The sequence below is a fragment of the Melospiza melodia genome, chromosome 5, assembly GCF_035770615.1.
Source record: "Melospiza melodia melodia isolate bMelMel2 chromosome 5, bMelMel2.pri, whole genome shotgun sequence".
Classification (NCBI taxonomy): domain Eukaryota; kingdom Metazoa; phylum Chordata; class Aves; order Passeriformes; family Passerellidae; genus Melospiza; species Melospiza melodia.
In genome coordinates this window covers 76825333-76849166 of record NC_086198.1, presented here as the reverse complement: position 1 = coordinate 76849166, position 23834 = coordinate 76825333, and the positions used below count along the sequence as shown (strand labels likewise).

General features: G+C 44.5%; 1 protein-coding gene across 3 annotated transcripts in view; it reads right to left on the bottom strand.

Annotated features, from left to right (window-relative positions):
• MXD4 (MAX dimerization protein 4) overlaps positions 1 to 23834 on the bottom strand; it is a 39490-nt gene that overhangs the window by 5552 nt on the left and 10104 nt on the right. For all 3 annotated transcript variants that reach the window (XM_063157511.1, XM_063157512.1, XM_063157514.1), the window contains exon 4: positions 1921 to 2035. In XM_063157511.1, the coding sequence (XP_063013581.1) occupies positions 1921 to 2035 (115 nt within the window). The remainder of the gene's footprint in view (positions 1 to 1920; positions 2036 to 23834) is intronic.

Below are 23834 nucleotides of genomic sequence, written 5' to 3'. Positions count from 1 at the left end.
AGCCTTGGTTTTGTGAGGAGAGCGGGCTGGGACAGTGCACAGCAAAACACAAGCAAAACCCTTTCAGAGATCTTGCTGTTCCCATGCAAGCCTGAAATAAAAGTGTTTTAAAATAATTGACACCCTTGAATGGGGCAGTTTCCTGGCTCAATGAAATCTACTTTCTTCCACCACATTTTAAGCCCCCTCCCAGGCAATACACTCTGCAGATAATCATCATAGGTGGATACACAATGTTATAATAGGAAAAGGGGTTGGTACATCCATGTACACAACAAACCAAATGTGCCCAATTGATCAGACTTCCTTTTCCTGTATTTTCCTGGCTGCAATCCTAAACTCTAACAACTATTTTAGGAAAGAACTCAGTGATTCATATCCAGGAGACTCAAAACCATCTAGTCTTTCAGAGCAGATCTCAATATATGGGGTGTAAGTGTGTGTGTGTGGGGGGGGGTGTGTGTGTGTGTGAAAAGTTGAGAACTAATAACTGTGCTGAAAATGCCAGCTGGGCACGGGCAAGCTCTGGCAGGGCAGGAGAGGGAGCTGACCTGACAAAAGGGGAGCAATTAAATGCCAACCCAGTTTGGGCAGGTTCAGTTAAAATCTTAAAAAGAAAGTTAAACTTCAGTCTGGGTTTTCAGAAGACGAGTACTTGGTGCTGTGCAAGAGAGATCTGGAAAGAATCTGTTCCCAGCTTTTTTTATCAGCAGCTGAAATGGTAACTGCAGGGCTAATCTCACACACTCGCCACTTGTAAAAACACTTCTTCAATTTGTATGCATAAGCCCATCATAGGGGGGCAGCCCAAGACAAAAACCACATGCAGTGCCTTTCATGCATGTTAGCCTGAATTATAAACAAGAGGCCAAAATCTCAAATGGTAAAAACAGGGGTTGCCCAGCTGGAGTAAATGTGCTTAGAAGTGCTGAAAAAGTAGCTCTGTAAACTTGTTCACAAGAATGGTTTTGCTTAGAATAATCTTTATTTCTTCATATGAATCACAGCCACTTCTTTAACAGCAGTGAATCTTAAAGCTGTGCATCAGCAGGATGTTCTCCAAAATATTCCAAGATTACTGGCAGTGTTCAATTTTGCCTGACACTTTTCTTGACCTGTTTCTCTGTAACACTGAAAAAATGCCAGATGAGTAATTACAGTCCTGGACACAGCAGCAGAAACCTGTTCTTTAACTTTTACATTTGAATACCTCTTTGTCTTATTTCTGCATATAACCCTGTTCCCTGAAAACAATGACAGTGAAAATGGGAGTGAAGGTGTCTTTGGAGAGAGAAGGCCTGAGAAATAATTTCCTTTGAATTACTTGTGCAAATGTAGAACCTGCACTGCTGCTGGATCATAGGTGAGATTTAAGGCTGTTTTTTGTTTTAAACTTGTAACAAGGGGAGCAGCAACTAACAGGAGATTGCATTTAATTTTTTGTTTCATTTAAATGAGAACCTGGTCAACAAAATGTTGATGGGGTAAGGCTCACTAATAGATTTGATATTTTTGATTTCATTATTTTTTTATCATTAATGGATCTGGCTTTTTTACATTTTAGTAAATTCAGTACAATGCTACTTTGCTTGGTTCTTAAAAAGAAATATATTAATTAAAGAACAGCTTTGATTTTTTTTTAATTATAGTGTAAAATAAATTAAATTATAGTGTATTAAATACACTCGTTAGCAACTAAGAAATCACAAAACCACTGTTTTATATATCTGAGATGCTAAATTGCAAACCACTAAACTTTGACACTGTGACTGAAATCCCTGCAAGTAATAAAGGCCAATAAATCCAGAAGATGGGACATATGGATATGGATTTTGTGTGAAAATTTGTTTCCTCTCTATGGATACACATTCTGGAAGATTCTCCCTTGAAAAAAATAAAAATATGGATGAATGTTTTTACCTTGATATGCATCTTAGCTCTTTTCAACAGACTTAGAGTGGTGTGTCTGGTGCTGTCCGGCCCGAGAGGCACAAGCTGTTTTAGCTGTTCCAAATATAGCCGGAGTTTAGCCCGCCTGCAATCATCAAAAACCAAGAGTTGTAGTGGAGTTGCACCCGACCAGAATCTCCTCTATGCAAACACCATCTGTTTGCAGGATCTCTGCTCAGAGCTCGAGTCAGCCGTGGCTTCCTTTCCCCTCCCTTTGGCAGAGTTTCAGACTGAAAGGTCACTTGAAATGCAGTAATGCTGCTTGGCACACTCACACAGGAGGCTCATACCTGTGTTTCAGAGCACTTTGCTCAGCCTGCTCAGTCCCATCTTAACCAAAGGGGAGTATGCTCAGAGATCTGAGACATCCAGGCAGGGCTGCACACAACCTGTGGCTGGGTAAGGCCAAAAACCTGGGATTTTGCTCCAATGCAGGGAATTCTGCAGGCACAGACAGAGCTGTGGGCAGCTGCAGACCCTGATCCCCCTTTCCCCATTCCTATCCCTGCCTGCTGCAATAGGACACACTCCAGCTATGCAAGCCAAGGGCATCCCTGCAGCTCCTCACAGCTCAGAGTTGTTTTCAGCCATGGTTTATCAATGCATTTTAACAGGGAAGTCCTGATGCCCCTTCTCCTCCCTTCTACTGACCCACAGTCCCCTCAGAAGGAGACAGTTCTTCTTCTCACTGCACTGTGTTTATTATAAACACACAAGAAGAGACACTTCCAGCCACATTCCTCAACAACAGGGTCCTGCCTTCTCTGTTACTCCCTTGCAAGTATCACTACTGCTGCTCTCAACAATCTCTCCTGCACTACTGCCATATCTATCAGTAAAAAGAGGATGAACAAAATACTGTTTCTACAAATATTTTCCAAACTAGAAAGCAGCTGGTGATACAACAGTCCAAGGAAGAGTTGCTTGACCTATCCAAAACAAGGCAGTGGCCAAGCAAAGAACTGCATGGGAGTGTGTTTCTGCAGTTACATCCTAAAGAAAATCTCTCCTGGTTTTAATTCACACCCCTTGAACAGGAATCCACACAGTTCTGCAATGAGAAATGGCTGTGGAAGTGCTTCCATGAATAACTGCTATCCTCCTTTCTGCCAGCCTGTTACAGGCTGAGCAAAGCCATGACCTGGAGCTGGCATTGCCTTCACAGCCATAAGAAGAACTGAAGCAGATCCCAAGAGTGAGGTGAATAATCATCTTTTTCAAATTTGCTCGATGCTGCATGAAGGAAACAAACACTGCAGGGAATTCAACACTTCTGGTCAAGAATGAACTTTTTTTGAACAATGAGCTCAGAACCACAGTCCAGCATCAATGTTTGAAATGGACAAACACACTCTGGGGCCCAAACACTCTTCAGCAGGGTTTAATATGCACCAAATGACAAATTAAACATTTGTAACTGGAATGATTAGTGATATGTGAAAACAATCTGAGAATTAACGTTGATAAAATGCAAAGCAAAACAGAATTAACACCGAACAGCAATGACTACATAGTCACACATGTAGTTCTCTCTGCCTATAAATCAGCAGTGTACTAGCTAAGAAACCACAAAGCATTTCCATAAAATTTTAAATTTTTTCTTCAAGCCACTTAGGGAAAAAGGATTTTTGGTAAAAATCTGATTCATCAGAGAAAACTGACGACAGACTTTAGGTCTGGGGTTTGTTTTTAAATACAAGGTTCTAAACTTAAGCATCAAAATGCTTTTATTTAAACAACACCAACAAAGATTAGCTGAAGCATTCACAAAAAGAGCCCAATCAGATCCCCTGAGGCTGCTACTTTAAACTGGAATATCAATCTTTAAAATACTGAAATACTCAAATTAGGGACTACTGATATTTATACCGAAAATCTTAACCAGGCAAATTTTTATTTCTGTGTCTGTAATCTCTAGCAGCTACCTGGGGTAGTTGCATTTTAATTACAAAAACTTGTGTCAGGGACTCAATTCAAATAATCTTCTTGTTTTCTAAATGGCCTCTGAACATGAGCCTGTTTCACTTAGCCCAACCTGGATGCAACTGTACTTAGACTGATGCCAAGAAAGTGGGGACTGAAGATGAAGGAGCATATGGGAAGGAAGAGGAGAAGAATGGTACCAAATAGTAAATAGAGAGGTAAACACCTAGAAATAGAATGAGCAATATACTTGGAGCAATTAGAAGTCTGATAAGGAATATACAGAACTGTTGATCTGAGATTTACTTACTATTAATTCTGGAAAACATTAATGAAACCAGACTACATAGTGAACTTATCTGCCTCCTGCTATTTGAGGAAAGTCTGCTTACCACAGGGAGAAGAAAGCAAGGCTTTAGTGCACTTCCTTGCCATCAACTGGGGAGTTCACAGAAATATCACCAAGGTTCAGGGGCATGGCCGTGTGCCTTTGTAAAGCACAAACTCTTGAATGTTACCTGCCAGCCCAGTAGAGCAGGACTTTACAGAAGTGACAGGAAGAACATGGGACTGAATCTAAGAAGAGAATTTTTAAGTGACCAGTGAGAAGAATTAAAGGGGCTGAATATTAACAAAACTGCTTTAAGGCTTTTCCAGTACTACCAGCTGATACTGATAGCAGTAAATGTAATAAACACACTTGCTGAAAGACCTCCTCTAACTTCACCTTTTTTTCTTAAAAGGACTTTTTCTTTCATCTAATTACTCAACACCTATGAATCCATTACAGATTTGAAAGCATAAGCTTTACATAGATCTTTACATAAATGCAGACATGTTTATGTGACTAATTTGTGTATTATAATCGATGGCATAGATTGTGAATGTACAAAAAGAAAACCAGCCCACCACAACTCCTCTGTTACTGGAGTAAATATCCCCACGTTTTTCATCTTGCACATCTTAGAAAAAACTGTAAGAATGTAAGAAAACATTTCAGGCATGTTACATTAACAGATCACACCAGCAGGAACAAGGGACTCAAACTTCACAGCAGATAAGTTGTCTCGTACAGACTCTGCCAGCACTAATTTCTCTCTTTTTCTGTAGGGACCTGACAGCTTTTGCTTTTCCTCAGCTGCCTGTGACCACAGGAGGAGGGAAAGGCACTCACAGAGGTGATCACAGCCAGAGCTGCTTTGTGTTTTGCAGCTCACGCCTTAAATTCCACCTAAAATAATAACAAAAAAAAAAGGAAAAAAAAAAAAGCAGCCTGGTGTCAGAGCAACAGGGTGACAGTCTCTGTGCATGAAACATGGCTGAAGTTGGGTCATTATGCTCTGCTCCAGCTTCCAACGCCAGTGTGGTATCTGCCTGGACAGCAGAGCTGACAGAAAAGGGCAATTTCCTCATTTCAGGTGGATGCACAGAAATATCCATCCCCCCATCACTGATACTGATTTCATCTGGGAAGGCAGGGATCTAAAAAATACCATCCAAAATCCAAATCAAGCCTGCGGCTCTCTGTTTTGGGTGTAGCCCCACATATGGAGAGGTGCATGGGTGCCCAGTCTGATTTACCACATTGTCCTTTGTGCCAGATGATAAAGGGGTTTCAGGTGTTCAACTCCAGTGTTTCCCCATAAGCAGGTTCACAGCAGGGTCCTCTGAGTCTGCTTTACAGCTCTTCTAGTGCTTGATAAGCCCAGGCTGGTCAGCATTCCAGGGCAGGGGCCATGTCCAGCAGCTGTCTGGTGGTCCCTCACATTCACATAAAGGACAAAGCCACCTGCTGACAACTGACCCAAAGGCTACCCTTTGGGAACTGCCCTAAACTGGTATTGAATCCACTTAAGCCATGATGGGCAGTAGAGGCAGGGCTTTCAGAGCCCATGACAGAATGAACCCTGGAGCTCCACAGCATGGAGGGACAAAGCAGCAAAATGGGTAGTAAGACTTTTCCTACAGAACAAGGACATCCACCAGAAGACCATCACAGGAAGACCACTCACTGACTCTATCCTTGGAGACTCCAGTTTGCTCAAGTGTTTGGCTGTGAAAAGGCAGGTTCACTACTTCTCAAAGAAAGGGCTGCCATACAAAGACATATTAAGATCTTTGACCCTAATCAATTTCATAATTGTGTTAAATGAGTCTATTAAATAATAGTCAATAAGCTTTGCTGCATATCTGAGATCCCAGATGGAAATCCAAGCAGTACACCAAGAAATGGAATACTAAGATGCAGGGAAAAAAAAAGAAACAAAAAAGTTCATTGTTCACCCTGGATAATCTTCATTCCAAGGAAACTGCAACAACTCCAAGAAATTCCTACAACTACTTGACAGACGGTTGCAATGGGAACAAAATACTTCTCTGCAGGGCTAAATAATACAACAAAGGCAATGGCTGTGGATTCAGAGGTTCAGGGTGGACAGTGGGAAACAAATTTTTTATTGGGGCAGTGGTGAATAACCAGAATAGGTTGCCCAGAAAGGCAGTCCTTGGAGATTCTTAAAGATTTACCCAGACAGAGCAATAAACATTCACAGACACATATCCATGTCTATGAACATGTAAATCCAAAATTGCCTGTAACCCTTGAGCATCTGACTCACAAGACTGCTCCTATTCATGTACCAGCAAAACATCCCCAGCTGTGTGGCCTGAACCTGTGCCACTCTGCCTGACAGACTGCTGGTAGTGATCTGATCCACTGCAGCCTTTCCACAGGGGCTCTCCAGGGCTTTGTCAGGTCCAGCACAGCAGAGACAAATGGCCTGCAGCCATCAGACAGCAGATAGCTGTTCAAGCAGCAGTTGCACAGTTTTTTGACAGCAGCAAAGGTGTGTTTCCTAAACCATTCAAGTATAAATCTACAGGCTTTATTTAGAGGCCAGTGAGCTGCACAAAGCCAGCTGCAAAGGCAAGGTGCATATCCCAAATGAGCTGCTCAGTCCCCAGCATGGCACGCCTCAGCCAAGCCCCAGTGACATTAAATGGCTACAGACACTCATGACCAAGGGTGACATTACTGAGTTCCTGTGAAATGTGTGCCTGTCCATCCTGCCACCCCAGCTGGGCACTCCCTGCAGACAAGCTTCCAACAGCCCTCCATGTGTTTGTGGTGGGTAGCACGGGGTGGGCATTTCCTGGAAGCTGCATCCAAAGATAAACAGTTCCCAGTGCTGGCATTGTGTTCCTGACTGCCAGAGGTCGCTTGCTGAAAGTGTCAGATGGACCATGCTCATCTGTTTCTGAACAATCGTGAGCAAGAGCATAAAGCTCACTACAGAGAAGTCAAATTCATGACAAGTGTTCACCTTGCACATTCTCCAGGTCTCACTCCACCTCCCCCACAGAGCACAGGAATGGCTCCTCCATGTACCCACTCTCTGCTGACCCAGAGCTGGCTGTAGAAAGGAGGGAGCAATTCTATCAGCAGTCTGTGGGAATCCCAGAACAGTTCTGTCTGGTCCACACCTGCTCCCTGCTACTAGCAGATTGCCCAGTCTGCCAATGGAGCTGTCCTGGCCATACTGGCAACTTAGACATGCAGCATCTCCAGCTGATGGAGGAAGGATCTGGAAGGTTAGGAAATGGCCAAAAAGCCACTAAATGTCTGTAATTCCACACTGCATGCCCTGATTCTCCCTTCATGCTGGCTGCAGCAGTTGGCAGGGTTAGACATGATGTTGCTTGCACATGCATAGCCCATCACACCTCTCACCACAGTGCACCACTGAAGCAGGCATGAAACAATACTGACCTCACAAGCAGGCCCTAACTGTGCTTTCTGTAGGGTACCTTAGTGCTAAAAACACTTATGTGACTGAACAAACACTTGTGTGACTGAACATGTGTCTGTGTTTCAGACTTCTCAATTTTACTCCACTAAACTGGCTCTGTGTACAGGAGGTTGACATACTCTCAATGAGATCAAACTCAAGCAATGCAATCACTACAAGCCACACCAGTGAGAATAAGCAATAGATTTGAAATAGATGTAAAAATTAAAAATCTGTCATTTCTGACATTAACCATTTTGGTCCAAAAACCAGACAGCATCATGCCCTATCACAAAGCAAATTCAGTACAAACTTAAGAAAACTAAATCCCAACTTCAAAGACTAGAAACATATTTGAAGTTAATGTAGAAGACACATTATTACAAACTGGACAGAGTTACCTAAGCATTTCAATTTCCTTCTCTAATGTTTCACTTTTTTTTCCACATTCAAACCTATCCTGGTGCTGTGCAATGAAGTTAATACACAAAGGTTTAAATATAGAGCAGTTACTAAATTTTTCATTGTTGCATAAGGACTGTGTAATCTGGCTTAAACATGTGCATAGGGTAAAGTCAGAGAAGAATCTCTGCACCAAAAATTTACTTCTGGAGTCAAATGTTATCCAGATACACTATGAACCAAAACAGTCTGGCCCGAGCCCACAACTTTGGGTCAGAGACACCAGCAGTGAACTAATGGTTGTGTTCCCTCCTTAAAGCAAGGTGAATTTATCTCCCTGCCAGACATGAAATTCAGCATAAAATACAGAAGTGAGCTACCAGCAATTGTAAGGCGGTCATGTTTTTACAGGAAGACTCTTCACAGATTTATTTATGAAATGCAAATACCTGCATACAGGGAACACTCAAGTTTTAGACAGAATCAGCAAAGAGAAGCTCAGGATACTTTGTGACATGCACTGGGTCAGGATGAACACTGACAGCATCATTACTCATAAACATCATTATTTCAAAGTTTTTTAAAAATGCAGAAATGTAGCAGTAAAAGCCTCCCTAGTGTGACTTCAGGGTTCACCTGCCACCAAGGTAGAACGAGGGCAAGAAACTCTGCAAGTCCTCTGATACCAGCTTCAATCCCTTCTTACTGGAGCTTGACACAACAAGGCAACATATTTTAAGGGCTGCAGCTCTTTTTATTCTGTGCACAGTCACATCTAAAGTGGAGACAGAGTTTTGCTGCAAATTGTTTTAATGGTACTGAAAATTTAATATATTCATATTATTTTGTGTAGCTCTGGATATCATGGCCACATATGCAGTGTTGGTAATCATGTAATTATATACCCAACTCTGCTTAGTGGAAGCTGGTACTTAAACATACTTGCCTCGCTCCTCTTGAAGCTAACACTTTTATTAAAGTGTCAGGAATTACATATTTACATCTCTACAAGACTTTTTGTAAGCTACCAAAGATGACTCTGTACTAATTAAAACGCATTTGTTTACAAAGGCATTTAAAGAGATTATTTATAAGCTTCCAGCTTACGAAATCACAGAAATTCAATCAGATAAATGGTTCTAAAGAAACCTATTTATTAATGATTCAGACAGTATTTAGCATATCTCCAGCAAAATATTAAACATAATAGAAGATAACAGCCCTCCACTGCAATAAAAATTCCTGTTTCTTTCATATTTATTTCACTCAGAAACACTTTTAATACTTTATTCTCTACAAAGGACACCTCAAATACTTCTTTTTTTTCTTGAGGATGCTCTAGCTCACACTTGAGCTGCACAATCTATTTCAACTACACAACAAATATGCTCTAGTGAAAAGGAAAGAAAACCTCTTAGTATTAAAGCACTGTACCATAGCAAGGCACCCAGTGTGCAGATTGCTCCGAGATGTGTGAAAAGCTTGCTCACAGCCGAGTGCCTTTGAGTCAAACCCAGAAAATGCAGTCTTGCTCTTACAGCAAACCTCTTGGCTTTTTATTGTCCAAGGACAGATAAACCAAACACCAGGAAGCTGAGGGTCCTTTTCACGGTAAAAACAAATGCCTGAAGTTTGCCCACTGGTGAAGATTCATCCAAGGCATTTTTTGTCTGTGTCTAACATCTTATAGGGCCTCTGCAACTAAATTCTGCAGTAAAGCCAACATGGAAGCTAACAGGGAGGAAGAGCAGTGAGTGCCTAATTGCAGTGATTGTTAATGAATTAAATGCAACAACCCTGAAACCACCTGCCTTATTTACTGTGGTATTAACTGTATTCATCCTCAATATGCATTTCCAGCATGCTGAATACTTGTGTGCATCTGCTCTGCTGAACTGAAAGCAGCCACCTTGGAAGTGTCCAAACAGGGGATAACAACTGCTGCAAGTGCCTCTTAGCATCACAAGCTTTCAGAGAGTCAGTGCTGCTCTGGACTCATCTGCAAGTTTTCACATGAATACTGCTCAGCAATGTCTGGTGCTGTTCCCAATGCTAAGGAAATAGAGAAAACCTCTGCTGCCTGTTAACACAGCCTGTGATTTCCATGTTTTGCACATTTTATCACTCTGAAAAATATTTTGGTTCTTTTACACTATATCTAAATGCACATTTCAGCAGTTACAGTGCATTTTATTTACTTTCCCTTAGTGCCACCTCAGCCCACTAGCTGAGTCCAGATTCCACACTTGACCTTTACCTTCTCACCTTCCAAAAGATGCCACTTGTTCACATTTTAGAAGATATACCTGGAACCAGAACTTACTCCTACATCTTTCAGTACACATAAGTTAATGGAAGCATCTGCAGCGCCACAAATGGATGCATTTTTGGCCAGTTAACAGAAAGCTAGCTGGAATGCAAGCTGGGAACAGGTGACTAGTAGCTGGTCTGTGAGAGGGAAGCTGCTGACTCCTAAAAGAGGGAATATCTGGCAGACCGTGCTGCCCATGTTGCCTCCTGTCTCTCTCACCATTACCTGTAGCTCCAGTAGCTCCTTGCTGAATGCAGTGACAATTGCCTGTCCTAAGTTACAAGCACTGGGCTACACCAACATCTCATCTCTCAAAATTCCCACAAGGAGACTTGGATGCACTTTGTGCTCTGGTTCCCACCAGAAGGTGAGCTGCGGTCACCCATGTGCTGCCATAACCCGGGCACATCAGCTAAGAAGGGCAAATGACAGCAGCTCCCAAGGCTTGCTTTGGGCTGGAATGACCCTGCAAAGCAACGTGGACAACACCAGGACCAGAGACCTGACCAGAGCCTCAGCAGCTGGTGGCCTGCCAGAGTGCCCACGTGCTGTCCCTTCAGGAACCTACCCAGCAGCAGAAGCACGCAGACTGATGCATGCCCCACAGTCACACCTGACTTTGGCCACCAGAAGAAACAAAAGCCCTGTGGCACAGTTAGTGCCTCTTGCTGCACTGCTCCTCAACCTTCTCCCACTGGAGTTCCTGTGCCTGCAAAGTGAGCAGGAGCTGTCTGAGGCGTGCGAGGTGTGACAGGGATGTGTCACACGACGGTGCACGCTCACCCACGTCCCCGCACCGCCCCCAGGCCCAGCCAGCAGCCAGGAGGGGCTCAGAGGAGCCCTTGGGCAAGGCAAGCACAGGCAGGAGCACCTCAGCAAGGACTCCAGCACAGGGGGAACACCAGCAGCTCTCACTGGTATCTGTTTTACCCACTGGGGAACCAGAGCCTTTGCCCCTGCAGCACTAAGAGCTGCAGGACCATCATCTGACCACTCTCATCTCTTCTCCTTGTTTTTTTTCCAGACTCATCCCTGCAGGCAGGTTTTTCCTCACCGCTTTCCCCATGCTTCAGCCATCCCACTGTCTTAAGCTGCTCTTATCTGAAGAGCAGCCATGAAAGGTTTAAAAGCCCTTCATTGTTCTTGTGTCTCGGCAATAACTAACAGCAACACACAGAAATCTGAGATGTACTTCATGGGAAATGTCAACAGGAATTTATAAGCTATACAGGGATTCTCAAAAGCATCACAAGCAAAAGTAATGGCAGCTGGATATAATTTGTCTTTCCTGGATGGTATCCATCATAAATTTACATGTATGAGATTCTACATCCTTTGACCATAGGCAATAAATCTCTGACCTTGCAAGAATCTGAGGCAACAGAAATCAAACATTATGCAAACAGCTGAAACCCACTGCACTATGTTTTTGCCCTTGTATGGATTTCTTTTCTTCTGCAAAAAAAGGGGAAAAAAGGAGATTCCAACTTATATTTCAGCATATCAGCCTTTAGGTTGTGCTCATCTATAAAGAACAGTTTTCTGTATTTTAAACCTTCAAAGTCAATGTCAGACAAATAGGAACAATTCTTAGAGCTATAGAAAAGGAATTTCTTTTTCAGGTGTCTTCTATTTTTAGCCCTGTTATCTACTGATTGTCTTTAACATTTACCTCTCTAACACTTTTAAGCAATAGTGAGGGAAGTGTCACCTGGTACCATGAGCTCAGCATCACACAGTACCTACTTAATCCAGGCAGATGAACAACAGTGCCTTGTAGAGAAATACATGAATGATGGAAATACCATCATACATACTGAAAACAGAGTCCACAAAAAACTAGTCAGCCACGCTTTTAATAAACTTATTTAATACTTCTTTCAGCCAGCCACCCATTTGTTTTGCACATTAAAATGTGCTCATTACAATTTAGTAGTCCTCCTAAATTAGACCTCTCAAACCCATCTGTCTTACTGGCACTCAAGTTTCTTAGATTACACTGCAGGGAGACTCAAGTTTGTCTGCTACCTCAGAATAGTGTCAGACCCAATTAGATAAGGCAAGTGCTGCCACGAGATCATGCCATTACAGGATCAAGCAGTTGTAATTCCCACTTGACGTGACATGGAGGCACACACGTACTCACACGCTGCCCACGGAGCCCCAGCAGTGGGTCAGGACGTGCAGCAGTAAAACTCTGGCCCTCCCTGGCAGTGGAGCACCATAAAGCAAATTTGCACAGCACATCCAAAGCCATGGTGTGAGTCTGCAGACCTGCAACAGGTGTGTTGGCTTTTGCCACCTTTCACAGTACTCTTGGAAGGAATTTGTCAAGGACCGCAGAGAGTGGGTTAAAGAGAATTACATTAATTTAAACAAGGAAAAGCTGTGTAACAACAACAGGTTTGCACTGGGTTTACACGCAGAGGGGAACAGGATGATAGTGATGATTTTTCACAAATTAACCATTCACCACCAGGTGGCTGGAGAGGATGCAGTCTGCCTCCCCAAGAAGTGGCTCCTGGGAGCTGCATGTCCCTCTCACGTGGGGCTCCAGGACCAAGGTGCAGCTCAGCTCTGTGCACATGAGCTACACATTTATCGACTGACAACACCCCAGAGCAAGTCACTGCTCACAAATCAGCTCATGGCTTGAAACCGGCTTTAATTATCAGACTGTTTCCCCACATCAAAATGCTAAGCAAGAACATCGTGTCTCAGGACAGCTGCCAACAGGAAGGATCTTAAAAAAAAAGTGTGGGGGAGACTACAATGCTTAAATAAGACTAGAGAAGTTGAGCTGCAGCCCAGCACTAAGCCAAGAGAGCACACTACTGGGCCTAGTGAGCTTTTTCTGCCTAATTTTAAACCTATTTTAAACCTAAACCCTATAAGACCTAGTTATTTTGTACGTGTGTCAAATGAGGGGAGAAATGTGTTCAAGTTTGTTTTTTTTTTTTTAATACCACTGTATGATGCCAAATTAAAGGAGAGGCAAGTCAAGTTGAATTATTTTAGCTAAATTAAAAACATGCATTGCTGCCACACACTGAGCACAAGGCCTAGGGATAGCAGACAGCCAGAATTAAGCAGCCTTTTCCTGCATCAACTTAAATGAGTGTGAAGCATTAATATTTGCAATACTGGGTACCTGTGTCTGTGATTTTATTGTCTATTGAACCTCAGTATCCAAATATCAAGTATCCAGTTCAAGCAGCCTGACAAATGCTGTAGGGACTCCACGTTCCACATGCACAAGGCACCAAAAGAAACAACAGCAATTTACACCAGTTCTAAAACCTCATCAGAGCTAAGGCAACTCTGTCTCCAGTTCAGCACCTAAACAATTAGTTGCTCCTTCACAGTGGTAGGAAGTTTTAAGCTCTGATCAGGAAACTATCAGAAAGAGATATTTAGTGCTATGTGTTACTTTCATTTTTGCTTCTGCTATTACTTCCTCGGCACATGCACCTACCAAAGCCTCGTGGCCATCTTAGAGGGAGCAGCTAATGATGGCAGCTTGAGCATGCACAAGTGAATTGACTTCACTGGGCAAGGAAGTGGTGGGTGTTGCTTTTACCAACAAGAGCAGATACTTGAGATGTGTTCCAGTGAGACAGCTAAGGTGCCCTGGGACAACAGCAGGGTGCCTGTTCCAGCCAGCTGAAGGCCAGGCTGGTTCAGACCCCAAGTGAGAACAACAAAGGAGAGAAGAAAAGAAATCACACTGAAGTAATTAAGAATACATGTCCCCAAATGTCTTGCTGTATGTCTCCAACTCCCTCATTTAAACCTTGTAATTAGAGGTGAATGGAAGACAGTGAAGCGTATGTATAAACAAATTTAGGGGAGGGATTAAATGCACTGACTATAATTAAAGATGGTCACTTCCAAGGCTGCAATGGGTACTTTTACTTTCAGGTGAATTAAAAGCTGAATAAACCTATTTCTGCCACCACCCCCACAAACAAAAAAAGAAAAAATCTGGCATCAAGGGACAGCAGTGGAGACTTGCAGATATCTGACAGTCCTGCCTCCAAGTTTAGATACAGCTTGCCACAACACCAGTAGTGCCTTGTTTATAATTTAATGTCCAACCAATTTCCCTTTCCATTGAAGAGTATAAAACTAGTTGTCCTGAGCCAGATAAGGTGCAGTTGAGCAGAGTCTGAAAATGATCCATCTGGGGATGATAAGGTATGCAACACCTTTCAAAACTCTCCCTCCTTCTTTCTTCCCTGCAAAACTCAGCTCAGATTTCTTAAGTGCAGTGTCCTGAGGTTATCTGGCAATGGAAGGAAGCGCCAGAAGTTTGGACTCACTTGCCATGTGAGTATGTAAAGTCAGGCAGTGGGAACCAAGACACCCAACAGTCTATTTAAAACACCTCTTAGCACCTACACCCAATAACTGCTTCTAGCAAACACACACAACAAGCTCCCAAATTTCCCTAGCAGAAATTATTTGCTCCACCCATGTTGTTCATTGCAGCAGTCAACACAACAGCACTTACCAATCGGGATTAAGTCAGCTTTCTTGGGGAATTACAGGGTTTGCTACCTTTATGTTTTGTAAATACCAGCTAATGTGCTATGTAAGACACAGAGTGTCTGTGCAGCTGGTATTTGCAAACACTGCTGGTATTCCTAACTTCAATAGGAGCTGCTGAGTCCTGGCAGCAATTACATGCCAGGCAGGCCCCTTATTTAGCACCTTGTATCTGCATTTAGTTACCCAAACTGAACCATCAAGGAAAGAAAAGCAGATAAATCTGTTAGGCATCAATCCCAAGGAGGCAGCTGGGAGAAGAGGACTCACCACTACAACTCCAGCCTTTTACAGGCGTTTTGCCACCTCCAGATGCAGTCTTTGACTGTTACACAAATCTGCTTTGTTGCAATAAGGTAGAACCTAATAAAGGCTTTCTTCATGTAGGGCATGTAGCCTGCAACCAGAGTTATTAGTTTTTCAAGTCAGAAGCATTGCAACATGACCTCATGTACATACATCCCAGCCCACACCTCTGCTGTGTCGGCTGCGCCAATCTCCATGTGCTACAAAATTAGTCACACTAATTTGTGTAGAAAAAAGCTTGTGTAACATAAACTAGCATTAAACAACAATATTAGCCAATTGACATCCTCTGACAAGTCCTGTCACTCTGCTCTAACCTAGAAGGATGTGAACATAGCTCAGCATATGTATTTCCATCTCAAAAGACAGCACTCTATCAAAGTCCCAAAACAACTCTCTCCTTCCACACGTAGGGAGGAGTGGGTAGAAGGAATATCTTATCCATTCCTGGGGATTGCACAGGGCTTTAGGACAAGAGGAGTCAGTTTTTAATTGGATCCCATGCACAAGGAAGGGGATGGGGGGGGGGGGGGGGGGGGGAGTTGGTTTTGGTTTTGTTTTTCTAAAAAAGGCCCAAATTAAACTTCTGTGAAGAAATTGCCTTATGCTTTTTCACATTTATGATCTGCTGTCTAAATGCTCATGCTCAGTACAGTTTCTGGAACCTTTCTGCATCCTCTGCAGCTGCCTGGATGTGATGCAGGGTTCAGCCTGGAAGCAGGCACAGCTCCTACTGAAATTCCCTGGGCAGGAGACAGAGTTGGGCCCACAGTCTGCCAGTGTACCAAGGGGAAAAAACACAGATTAAAAACTACTTGACCTGCAAAGGAATTCTATGCAGTAAATCTAAGCACAAGTGTCTGCTGACAGAGACCACGAGGGAAAAGGAGCATGAGCTACAGCAGGGAAGTACACACCGTTCCATTCAGAAAGAGACATTTTGAATTTGGGACCAGGCCATGGTATATCCAATACCCAAGTGAGGTAGTCACTCCAAGGAAAGGAGTGCTAAAAATAGAGCTACAGATGCCAATAGGGCATGGAGGCAGGGAGAGGAATGGACAGGACAAGCAACTCACAGAACACAGCCACCTCCTCCAGCTGAGGTTGATTCCTTTTTGTCTACTCCAAGCAGGGGCACTGGGACGTGAATGCTCATGACAAACTTGGGAGAAAGAAAGCCAGGCTCCTGCAGATCTGGTGTGAATCCAGAGCCAACCTTGCCTCAAAGAGCTGGAGCTGCACTGCTGACTTTCAGGCACATTTGCTGCTTCTTCAAACCACAGCAGGTACCACTTCTGTATATTGGTCTATGGGCTTCCACAGACCTGACTGGCTGGGATTCAGTCAAGGATTCCCACTGCATTATGTAAGACTCATTTCAGAGGCCAGCTTCTTAAAGTCCATTAGCTGCCTAAATACCTTAAAAAAAAATAAAAATCAAATTCCAGCTCACTTGTCCAGATGTAGCTAAGCAAGCTTAAAAAACCCCTCGTTTTCAAAATACCTAATTCAACTTTTTTTTTTCTCCTCCAACGAGGAGAGCAGTCACCATCAGGCCTCTCCTGCCCTATATGCAGGGAATCAGCACCTAACTGTCCTGAAAGTACCAGAAAGTCTGGCCCATCCATCTCTACTTTGTCCAAGTCCAGCCCACTTTCTCTACCACGCTGGATGAGAACTAGCCAGGTCAATTAGCAGATCCTGAAAACATAAACCACCTTCTACGTAGTCCATTAGAGGCTGACACACAATGGACTTATGTTTGAAGAGAGGGATGAACAAATTCCAGTGGAAAAAAATGCATGCACTTGGTTTCTCACCCATCGGCTCCCTGCTGGCTGCTTGGCTTTCTGGAGCCCAGACCCAGGACTCCACTCATGCTCCACAGTCCAAAGCTGACTTCAGCAGGAAAAAGGACATAATAATTGAGTCTAAACTGTATTTTAGTCCCATCTTTCATTGCAAAATAGCAACTTTGTCCAAATCATGAGTATGTGTACATTTCTGATACCTGTAATATAACTTCCTAAGCAGATTAATTTTCAACCTTTGTCTGCTTAATAAATACACTCCTCCTTTCCAAACCAGCAGTGTAGGTAGGAAGATTTGTTGGGAGTGCATCATCAGGTGAGCTGCTCTGTGCACTGAAAAGACAACAGTTCAGGGCATAGGTATCCACAGCAGCTACTGCAGCAGGTACTGCAGGACAAGTCACAGGTCCAGACACTTGATGACTGCCCAGAGATGAAAGGAACAGCATTTAAGTACAAAGCTGTGAACCTTCCAATTTCTTTAATTCCACAGATCTGTCAGACTGAGAAGCATGAGTTGCTTCAGCAAAAGCACAGGATTAAATCTCAGTTCTGCAGGTCCAGTTCTTTATAGACTTTGCTAAACAAGCTCTGCAAAAAAAATTATTACAGAGATTTTTAACACCTGGTAAGAGGGGCTTTAAGCTGACATTCAGCCTTGCCCTGGCTGAGGGAATGCCAGTTACCTGCTCACTACAGCTGGAACCCTCAGAGAAGCAGTCATAGCTGGGGAGGGGGAGGAGATGCCCAAACCAGGGTGGCTTTCAGCTCACAAAAGTAAAATCCCACTCCTAAGACATTATCTTGCTCAAGTAGTGCAAAGGCATGTTTATTGCAATTCACTGGGATTGTAATAAACCTCTTCACACCAACCAGAAGGTGTAAAAAAGACCCTCTTTTCTTGACAAGAAAACCAGAAGAAAGACCTAGTACAGAGGTTAGATTCTGCTAGCAAGACAATGTGGTTCCCACCACTAACACAGCAGCCACATTATCTGAATGGTTTATGTACAATCTGGACAGATCCTAGAAATGGCAGCAATTTTTATAGACCCATTATAACAATGAGATCTTTCCCAGGTCAGCAAGACCCATCCAGCACAGCACTTTCCAGGAAACAGCAGCCAAAACTGGATGCTTAGGAAAAACATTAAACTGACAGAGAAGTGAACTGTAACTGCTCTGTACTGTAAATTAACACTGTCACTCAAAGAAGCCATCCCACCCCTCCCCGTGACACAGCAGGGTGTGCCTGTGACAGTGAGCTGGCTCAGGAAGGTGACCTGGCCAAAGGAGGAAGCTTCTCCCCTCCTGCTGTGCTGGCAGGAAGCAGGACCCAGGAGCACCAGTGTGCAGCCAGGGCTGGGTGAAATTGCTGGGGCAAGCACAGCAGTGAGACACTGGGTGATCCTTCCCTGGAAGGACTGCACCCCAGCACCAGTTCAGGGGTTTCCTCAGTTAGTGGTGGCACCACAGCCACTCAGCATGAGGGATCAATGCAGTTACAGCTTTTTGCTGCATAACACTGCTAGCCACAATGGTAATTTGTGATTTTGAAAAGGCAGCCCATAATAAAAATAAACATTAAGCATTGTTTTGGTATGCCATTATTTCAATGACCTTTCAGTTCTGTTTCAAAACTTCCAAGTGTATCACCAACTGGCAATTACATGCTTTTCATTAACCCTACAGTTTACTAACGTGAAGAACCACAGAGAAGATTTCAGGACATCCATCTAGGCATTCTCTCAGCTTATATAAACTTCAAGCACCAAGCAGCTCTGGTGGGTGAAACTGATGTACCAATGAATGTAACTGTGCTTTTGAATGTGCAATATTTCCATGAGAAAACCACCTATCAGGACTTAACTTCAGAGGCACCTGCTCTGTTTTTTAATGTTGTACATAATAATGCTCCCATCAAAATAGATATTGCTTATCAAAGCCTGTGTTTCTGTAGGGATACCCTACAGAAACTCAGGCTATATTGCACCATCGTGTGCATCATCATTCATTCACACGATGATGCAATATAGAAACTTTGTTCTGGTAAGATTTTAGCTTTAAGGACTGCACAAAACTTGCATCAGTATTGCCTTCTGTGCACAAGGGAACACTTTCAGTCTCCCCCACTCAGCACTCTACACAACACATACATTAAGCTCCTTTGGGAAGAAGATTTGGGGGGTTTTCCATCTTTAAGGTTTTGCACTGTCTCTCATGTATTACCCATTCTCTTCTTGCACTTCTGAAAGTTCAGGGCTGTCTCACTCAGCTGATTCAGGCCAACTCCACAGCAGTCTCAGCTTGAACAGCAATGCCTGGTTTTTACCTCCATCTGGCTCAGCTCACCAGCTTTTGTCAAATCTAAGCCTGAGGACGTGGGACCTAGATCAGCCATACCAGGGTCACACAGCACTTCTTCAGCTCACATGGTGCCAGTCTGGGGACAGCAGCACGTGGCTTGCTGATTCTGAGGTACACTTATTCATTTCCTCACTAGTTCTTAAAAGCTGTTCTTTAAAATCATCAAGTTTCACGAGCTGTTTCCAAAGACTTTGCCAGGGGAAGGGCAAGACCTTGAACCTCTCTTGCAGCAGAGCTCCTCATGGCCAGGCAGGACTGAATGAAACCAGGGAAGTCCTGATGGGTTGATCCCAGTATCCTCTCTCAGGTGTCCTTTGACAGGAGGTGAGAGAGGATGAGACATCATCTCTTCCTTGCACAGCCCTGCCCAGGCTGGGGAGAAGACCACAGTGAACAGCCAAGGGCAGGTTCTCCCTGCCTTCAGAGCAGTGTGCAGATCTCAGCACAGTCTTCAGGGACATACACCTTGGCTTTTACCTTCTAATGTAGAACTAGTATAAATTGATGCAAATAAATGAGATTATGCTGTGTCTTCTAAAGAAGCTTAAGTCTCTCATGAATTCTTGGGTGTTTTTTTACACTATGAAAGCTGAATTCCTCTATACAGCTGTCAGGTCGATTTAAAAATTTCCTTGCAAAAAGTCATGATTACTAATTTGCTTACTATTTATATTGCTCTGTGAAAGCCTACAGACCTAATGGTCTGGCTGGAAACAACAAAAGATACCTACATGAATATACACATTTGTCATTAGGAACTAGTTACATCCAAGTGCCACTCTGACTAACCTGTCTGTAATTATTAAAATATCCTCTAGGACCTCAGCTGTCCCTAGGATAGAAGATTTCTTGCCTTCCTGCTTTTTATTTAGGGGTTTTGCTGTTTCACGGCTCCAAGATGCACACCTTAAATGCACAGGACCAAAACAAGACTGCAATTAGAGGGATGAGTCCTTACAGAGTTTCCCTGTAAGAACCCACACCAAAGTTCTGAGCAAGGTATTCCAGAGAGACATGAAGCAGAAAAAAAGGAATTTCATATATGAATCACTGAGAAACACTTTACCATAAATGTAATCTGAATTCTATCATATAATGAAATTTTTTTCTTGCAATTACATTTCTGCTTTCGTCTTCCTCTGAGCACCCCCTCAAGAGCACACAGAAAAGAGACCCAGCAGCACAAAACACAAAATAAAGTGGTAGTGCCAAATGGCCAAGCCAGCACACACAGAGGTCAACCACTGCCATTCCCACCAACACTGAAACCAGTGATAAAAACTCTGATGTGCAACAGCAATGCAGAACCCAAAAGAGCAGCATGTACATGAATGGCTGCCATGGCTTTCCAGTCACCAGCATCTCTGGCCACACTGACACAGGACACGAGGGCTGTGTACAGGAGGAAGCCATTTCCCTGCCCTCCAGCACGCAGGACAGCCTCAGACACCACGTGAGGGACTGGGCATGGAGGAGGACACGCGGCCATTCCTCTCCTCCTCCTCGACAGGCTGCTGTGAGATAACCCAGTGTGCCTTGCCAGAGCAGCATCATGGCAGTGCTGAGTCAAGGCACCGCTCCTGGAAAGGAGACACCTCCAAAATCAACATCCAGGGCTTTCCAGCTGGCAGGGCAGGGCTGCACCGGAGGGGGAAGGCAGGCTCTGCTGCAGGGACACACCACAGCTGTGAATCTTCCATTAAAGCATGCAAGACACTTCATAGATCTTAATGTAATTTTAGTTAAACACAGTGAAAAACACTATGATCGGTATTATCTACTCATACACCCACAGTGGTGGAGGAGGGGGTTGTTATAAAGAAGAAAACAGAAATTGCAGGAGTCCTTCACACCAATACATCAGGCAGCTAGAACTGTACACACCTCATCTGCTTTTGTGAGCACCCATTTGCACATACAGGGATCTTGCACTAATTTGCAGGTTCTCACCAGGAAGAATAAAAATCTGGCTTCAAGTATAGTTTAACTGCAGGAGGCACGGCAAGCAGCAGCAGTTAGAAACATTAGTTGTATAATCACAAGACATACTGTGCAGTTTACCTATTTTGACCTTGAGATGGCAAAGAAAGAAAAGGTAGCGAGGCAAGTACTATATGGTCCATCTACTACAAAGATACAACACAGAACTGAAAGTGAGATCAGCGATTGAACAATTAATAGATTCTCCTTCTGGCCCTGCATCTGCTGCAAATGCTGCTGTGCCTCATTTACTGTGCTGCTTAAACACGTTAAGGCAGAGAAAAAGGAAGAAGAGGAAAATAACTGAAGGAAAAAGAAAAGGAATATGCAGATTAAAGTAAATTCTTAATGATGAAGCAGGAGGAGAGGAAGAAATTGAACAGAATGAGAAAGAATCACAGTTGGGGGCAATGTTTTTTTCTTTTAAAGAAGTGTGACCAAAGGACAGAATTTTACGTCCAGTTATTTTCCTGAAGACTCTGTCAGCAGAACTTCTGCCCTTACGATGTCACTGCCTTAGCCAGTGCACTGCATTCTACTGCCCAGGCCTGTGTTTGTGAGCTTGAGCCTTCTCCAGTTCCTCTCATCTCTAGGATGACCACGTGGCTATTAGGCACAGCTATAGTTTACTCATATTACAATTAAACTACAGGAAAGCATGTAAGCATGCAAGGGAAGTGATGGTCTAGCTGCTACACAACTGCAGCCACAGAACAACACACAAAAAAACCCCACGAGTTCAAGCTTGTTGTGCCATCAACGACATTTCACCTATTTAGGACCATGCAAACAGGTTTAAGTCATATCCACATATACCCCCCTCGCTTTTGCTGGATGTGTGAAACCCGAATGACCACAAGCAACACACAAAAAAACCAACAAAAACCACCCGAACGGGCGTTTATCCTGCTGCCTGAATGGTGAGTGAAAGGCAGAGGCCCCGCAGTGAGGGTGCCACGGTGGGAGCGAGAGGCAGAGCCAGCATGGCCGCGGTGTCCCCTCGGACAGGCAGAGCCAGCACGGCCGCGGTGTCTCTGTGTCCCCTCGGACAGGCAGAGCCAGCACGGCCGCGGTGTCTGTGTGTCCCCTCGGACAGGCAGAGCCAGCACGGCCGCGGTGTCTCTGTGTCCCCTCGGACAGGCAGAGCCAGCACGGCCGCGCTGTCCCTCTGTGTCCCCTCAGACAGGCAGAGCCAGCACGGCCGCGCTGTCTCTCTGTGTCCCCTCGACAGGCAGAGCCAGCACGGCCGCGGTGTCTGTGTCCCCTCGGACAGGCAGAGCCAGCACGGCCGCGCTGTCCCTCTGTGTCCCCTCGGACAGGCAGAGCCAGCACGGCCGCGGTGTCTGTGTCCCCTCGGACAGGCAGAGCCAGCACGGCCGCGCTGTCCCTCTGTGTCCCCTCAGACAGGCAGAGCCAGCACGGCCGCGCTGTCCCTCTGTGTCCCCTCAGACAGGCAGAGCCAGCACGGCCGCGCTGTCCCTCGGTGTCCCCTCAGACAGGCAGAGCCAGCACGGCCGCGCTGTCCCTCTGTGTCCCCTCGGACAGGCAGAGCCAGCACGGCCGCGCTGTCCCTCTGTGTCCCCTCGACAGGCAGAGCCAGCACGGCCGCGGTGTCTGTGTCCCCTCGACAGGCAGAGCCAGCACGGCCGCGGTGTCTGTGTCCCCTCAGACAGGCAGAGCCAGCACGGCCGCGCTGTCCCTCTGTGTCTCTCGGAGCGGTGCTCCCGGAGCCCTCCCGCAGCCCAGGGCCCAGTTGCACACACACCCTGGCACGGTCCAACACCCGCGGGATGAACGCTGCCTCCGGAACGGGGCAAAGCAGAGCTCCGCACCGCGCGGGGCTGCTCTAAGCTCTGTCCCGGCTAAGCCCGGCTTTCCCGGCGCTGCACTGGCCGGAGCAGGCTCGGCTCAGGCAGTGCCCGCTCCTGCCCCAGCTCAGCTGAGCTCTCCGGACAGGACACCCAGCACCAAGGAAACGGACGGAGGGGAAAAACGGATCTCTAGGTACTGATATGCAAGATGAAAATTAACTGCACTTTAGGCATGCTTTAAAAGAAACATAAAATAACCCTGTGTGACACATTGTTCCCGAAAATCATTCACCTTAATCACAAAAATACTTTGTACTTACAGCATTTAACACTTCTAGCAAACAGTTGCTGCAATCAGAGTCTTTGTTAGTAACAATTCGGTTAACCAGTTACAGCATTAATCAGTCCAAAGCTAACTATTAGGGATGTTTCAAAAAGAGCACACCAGACAACAGGGGGGAAAAAAAGCCAAATAATACTACAATTATTAGATTTTAGTTGATAAAAAAACCAAAACCAACTTAATAAATTATTCACTGCAGAATCAAAACAATTTCAACAACATGTTCTTCAATAAACACAGTAATTCAAATGTCAGCCATACATCTTTTAATTATCTTTTTTTCAAGACTTA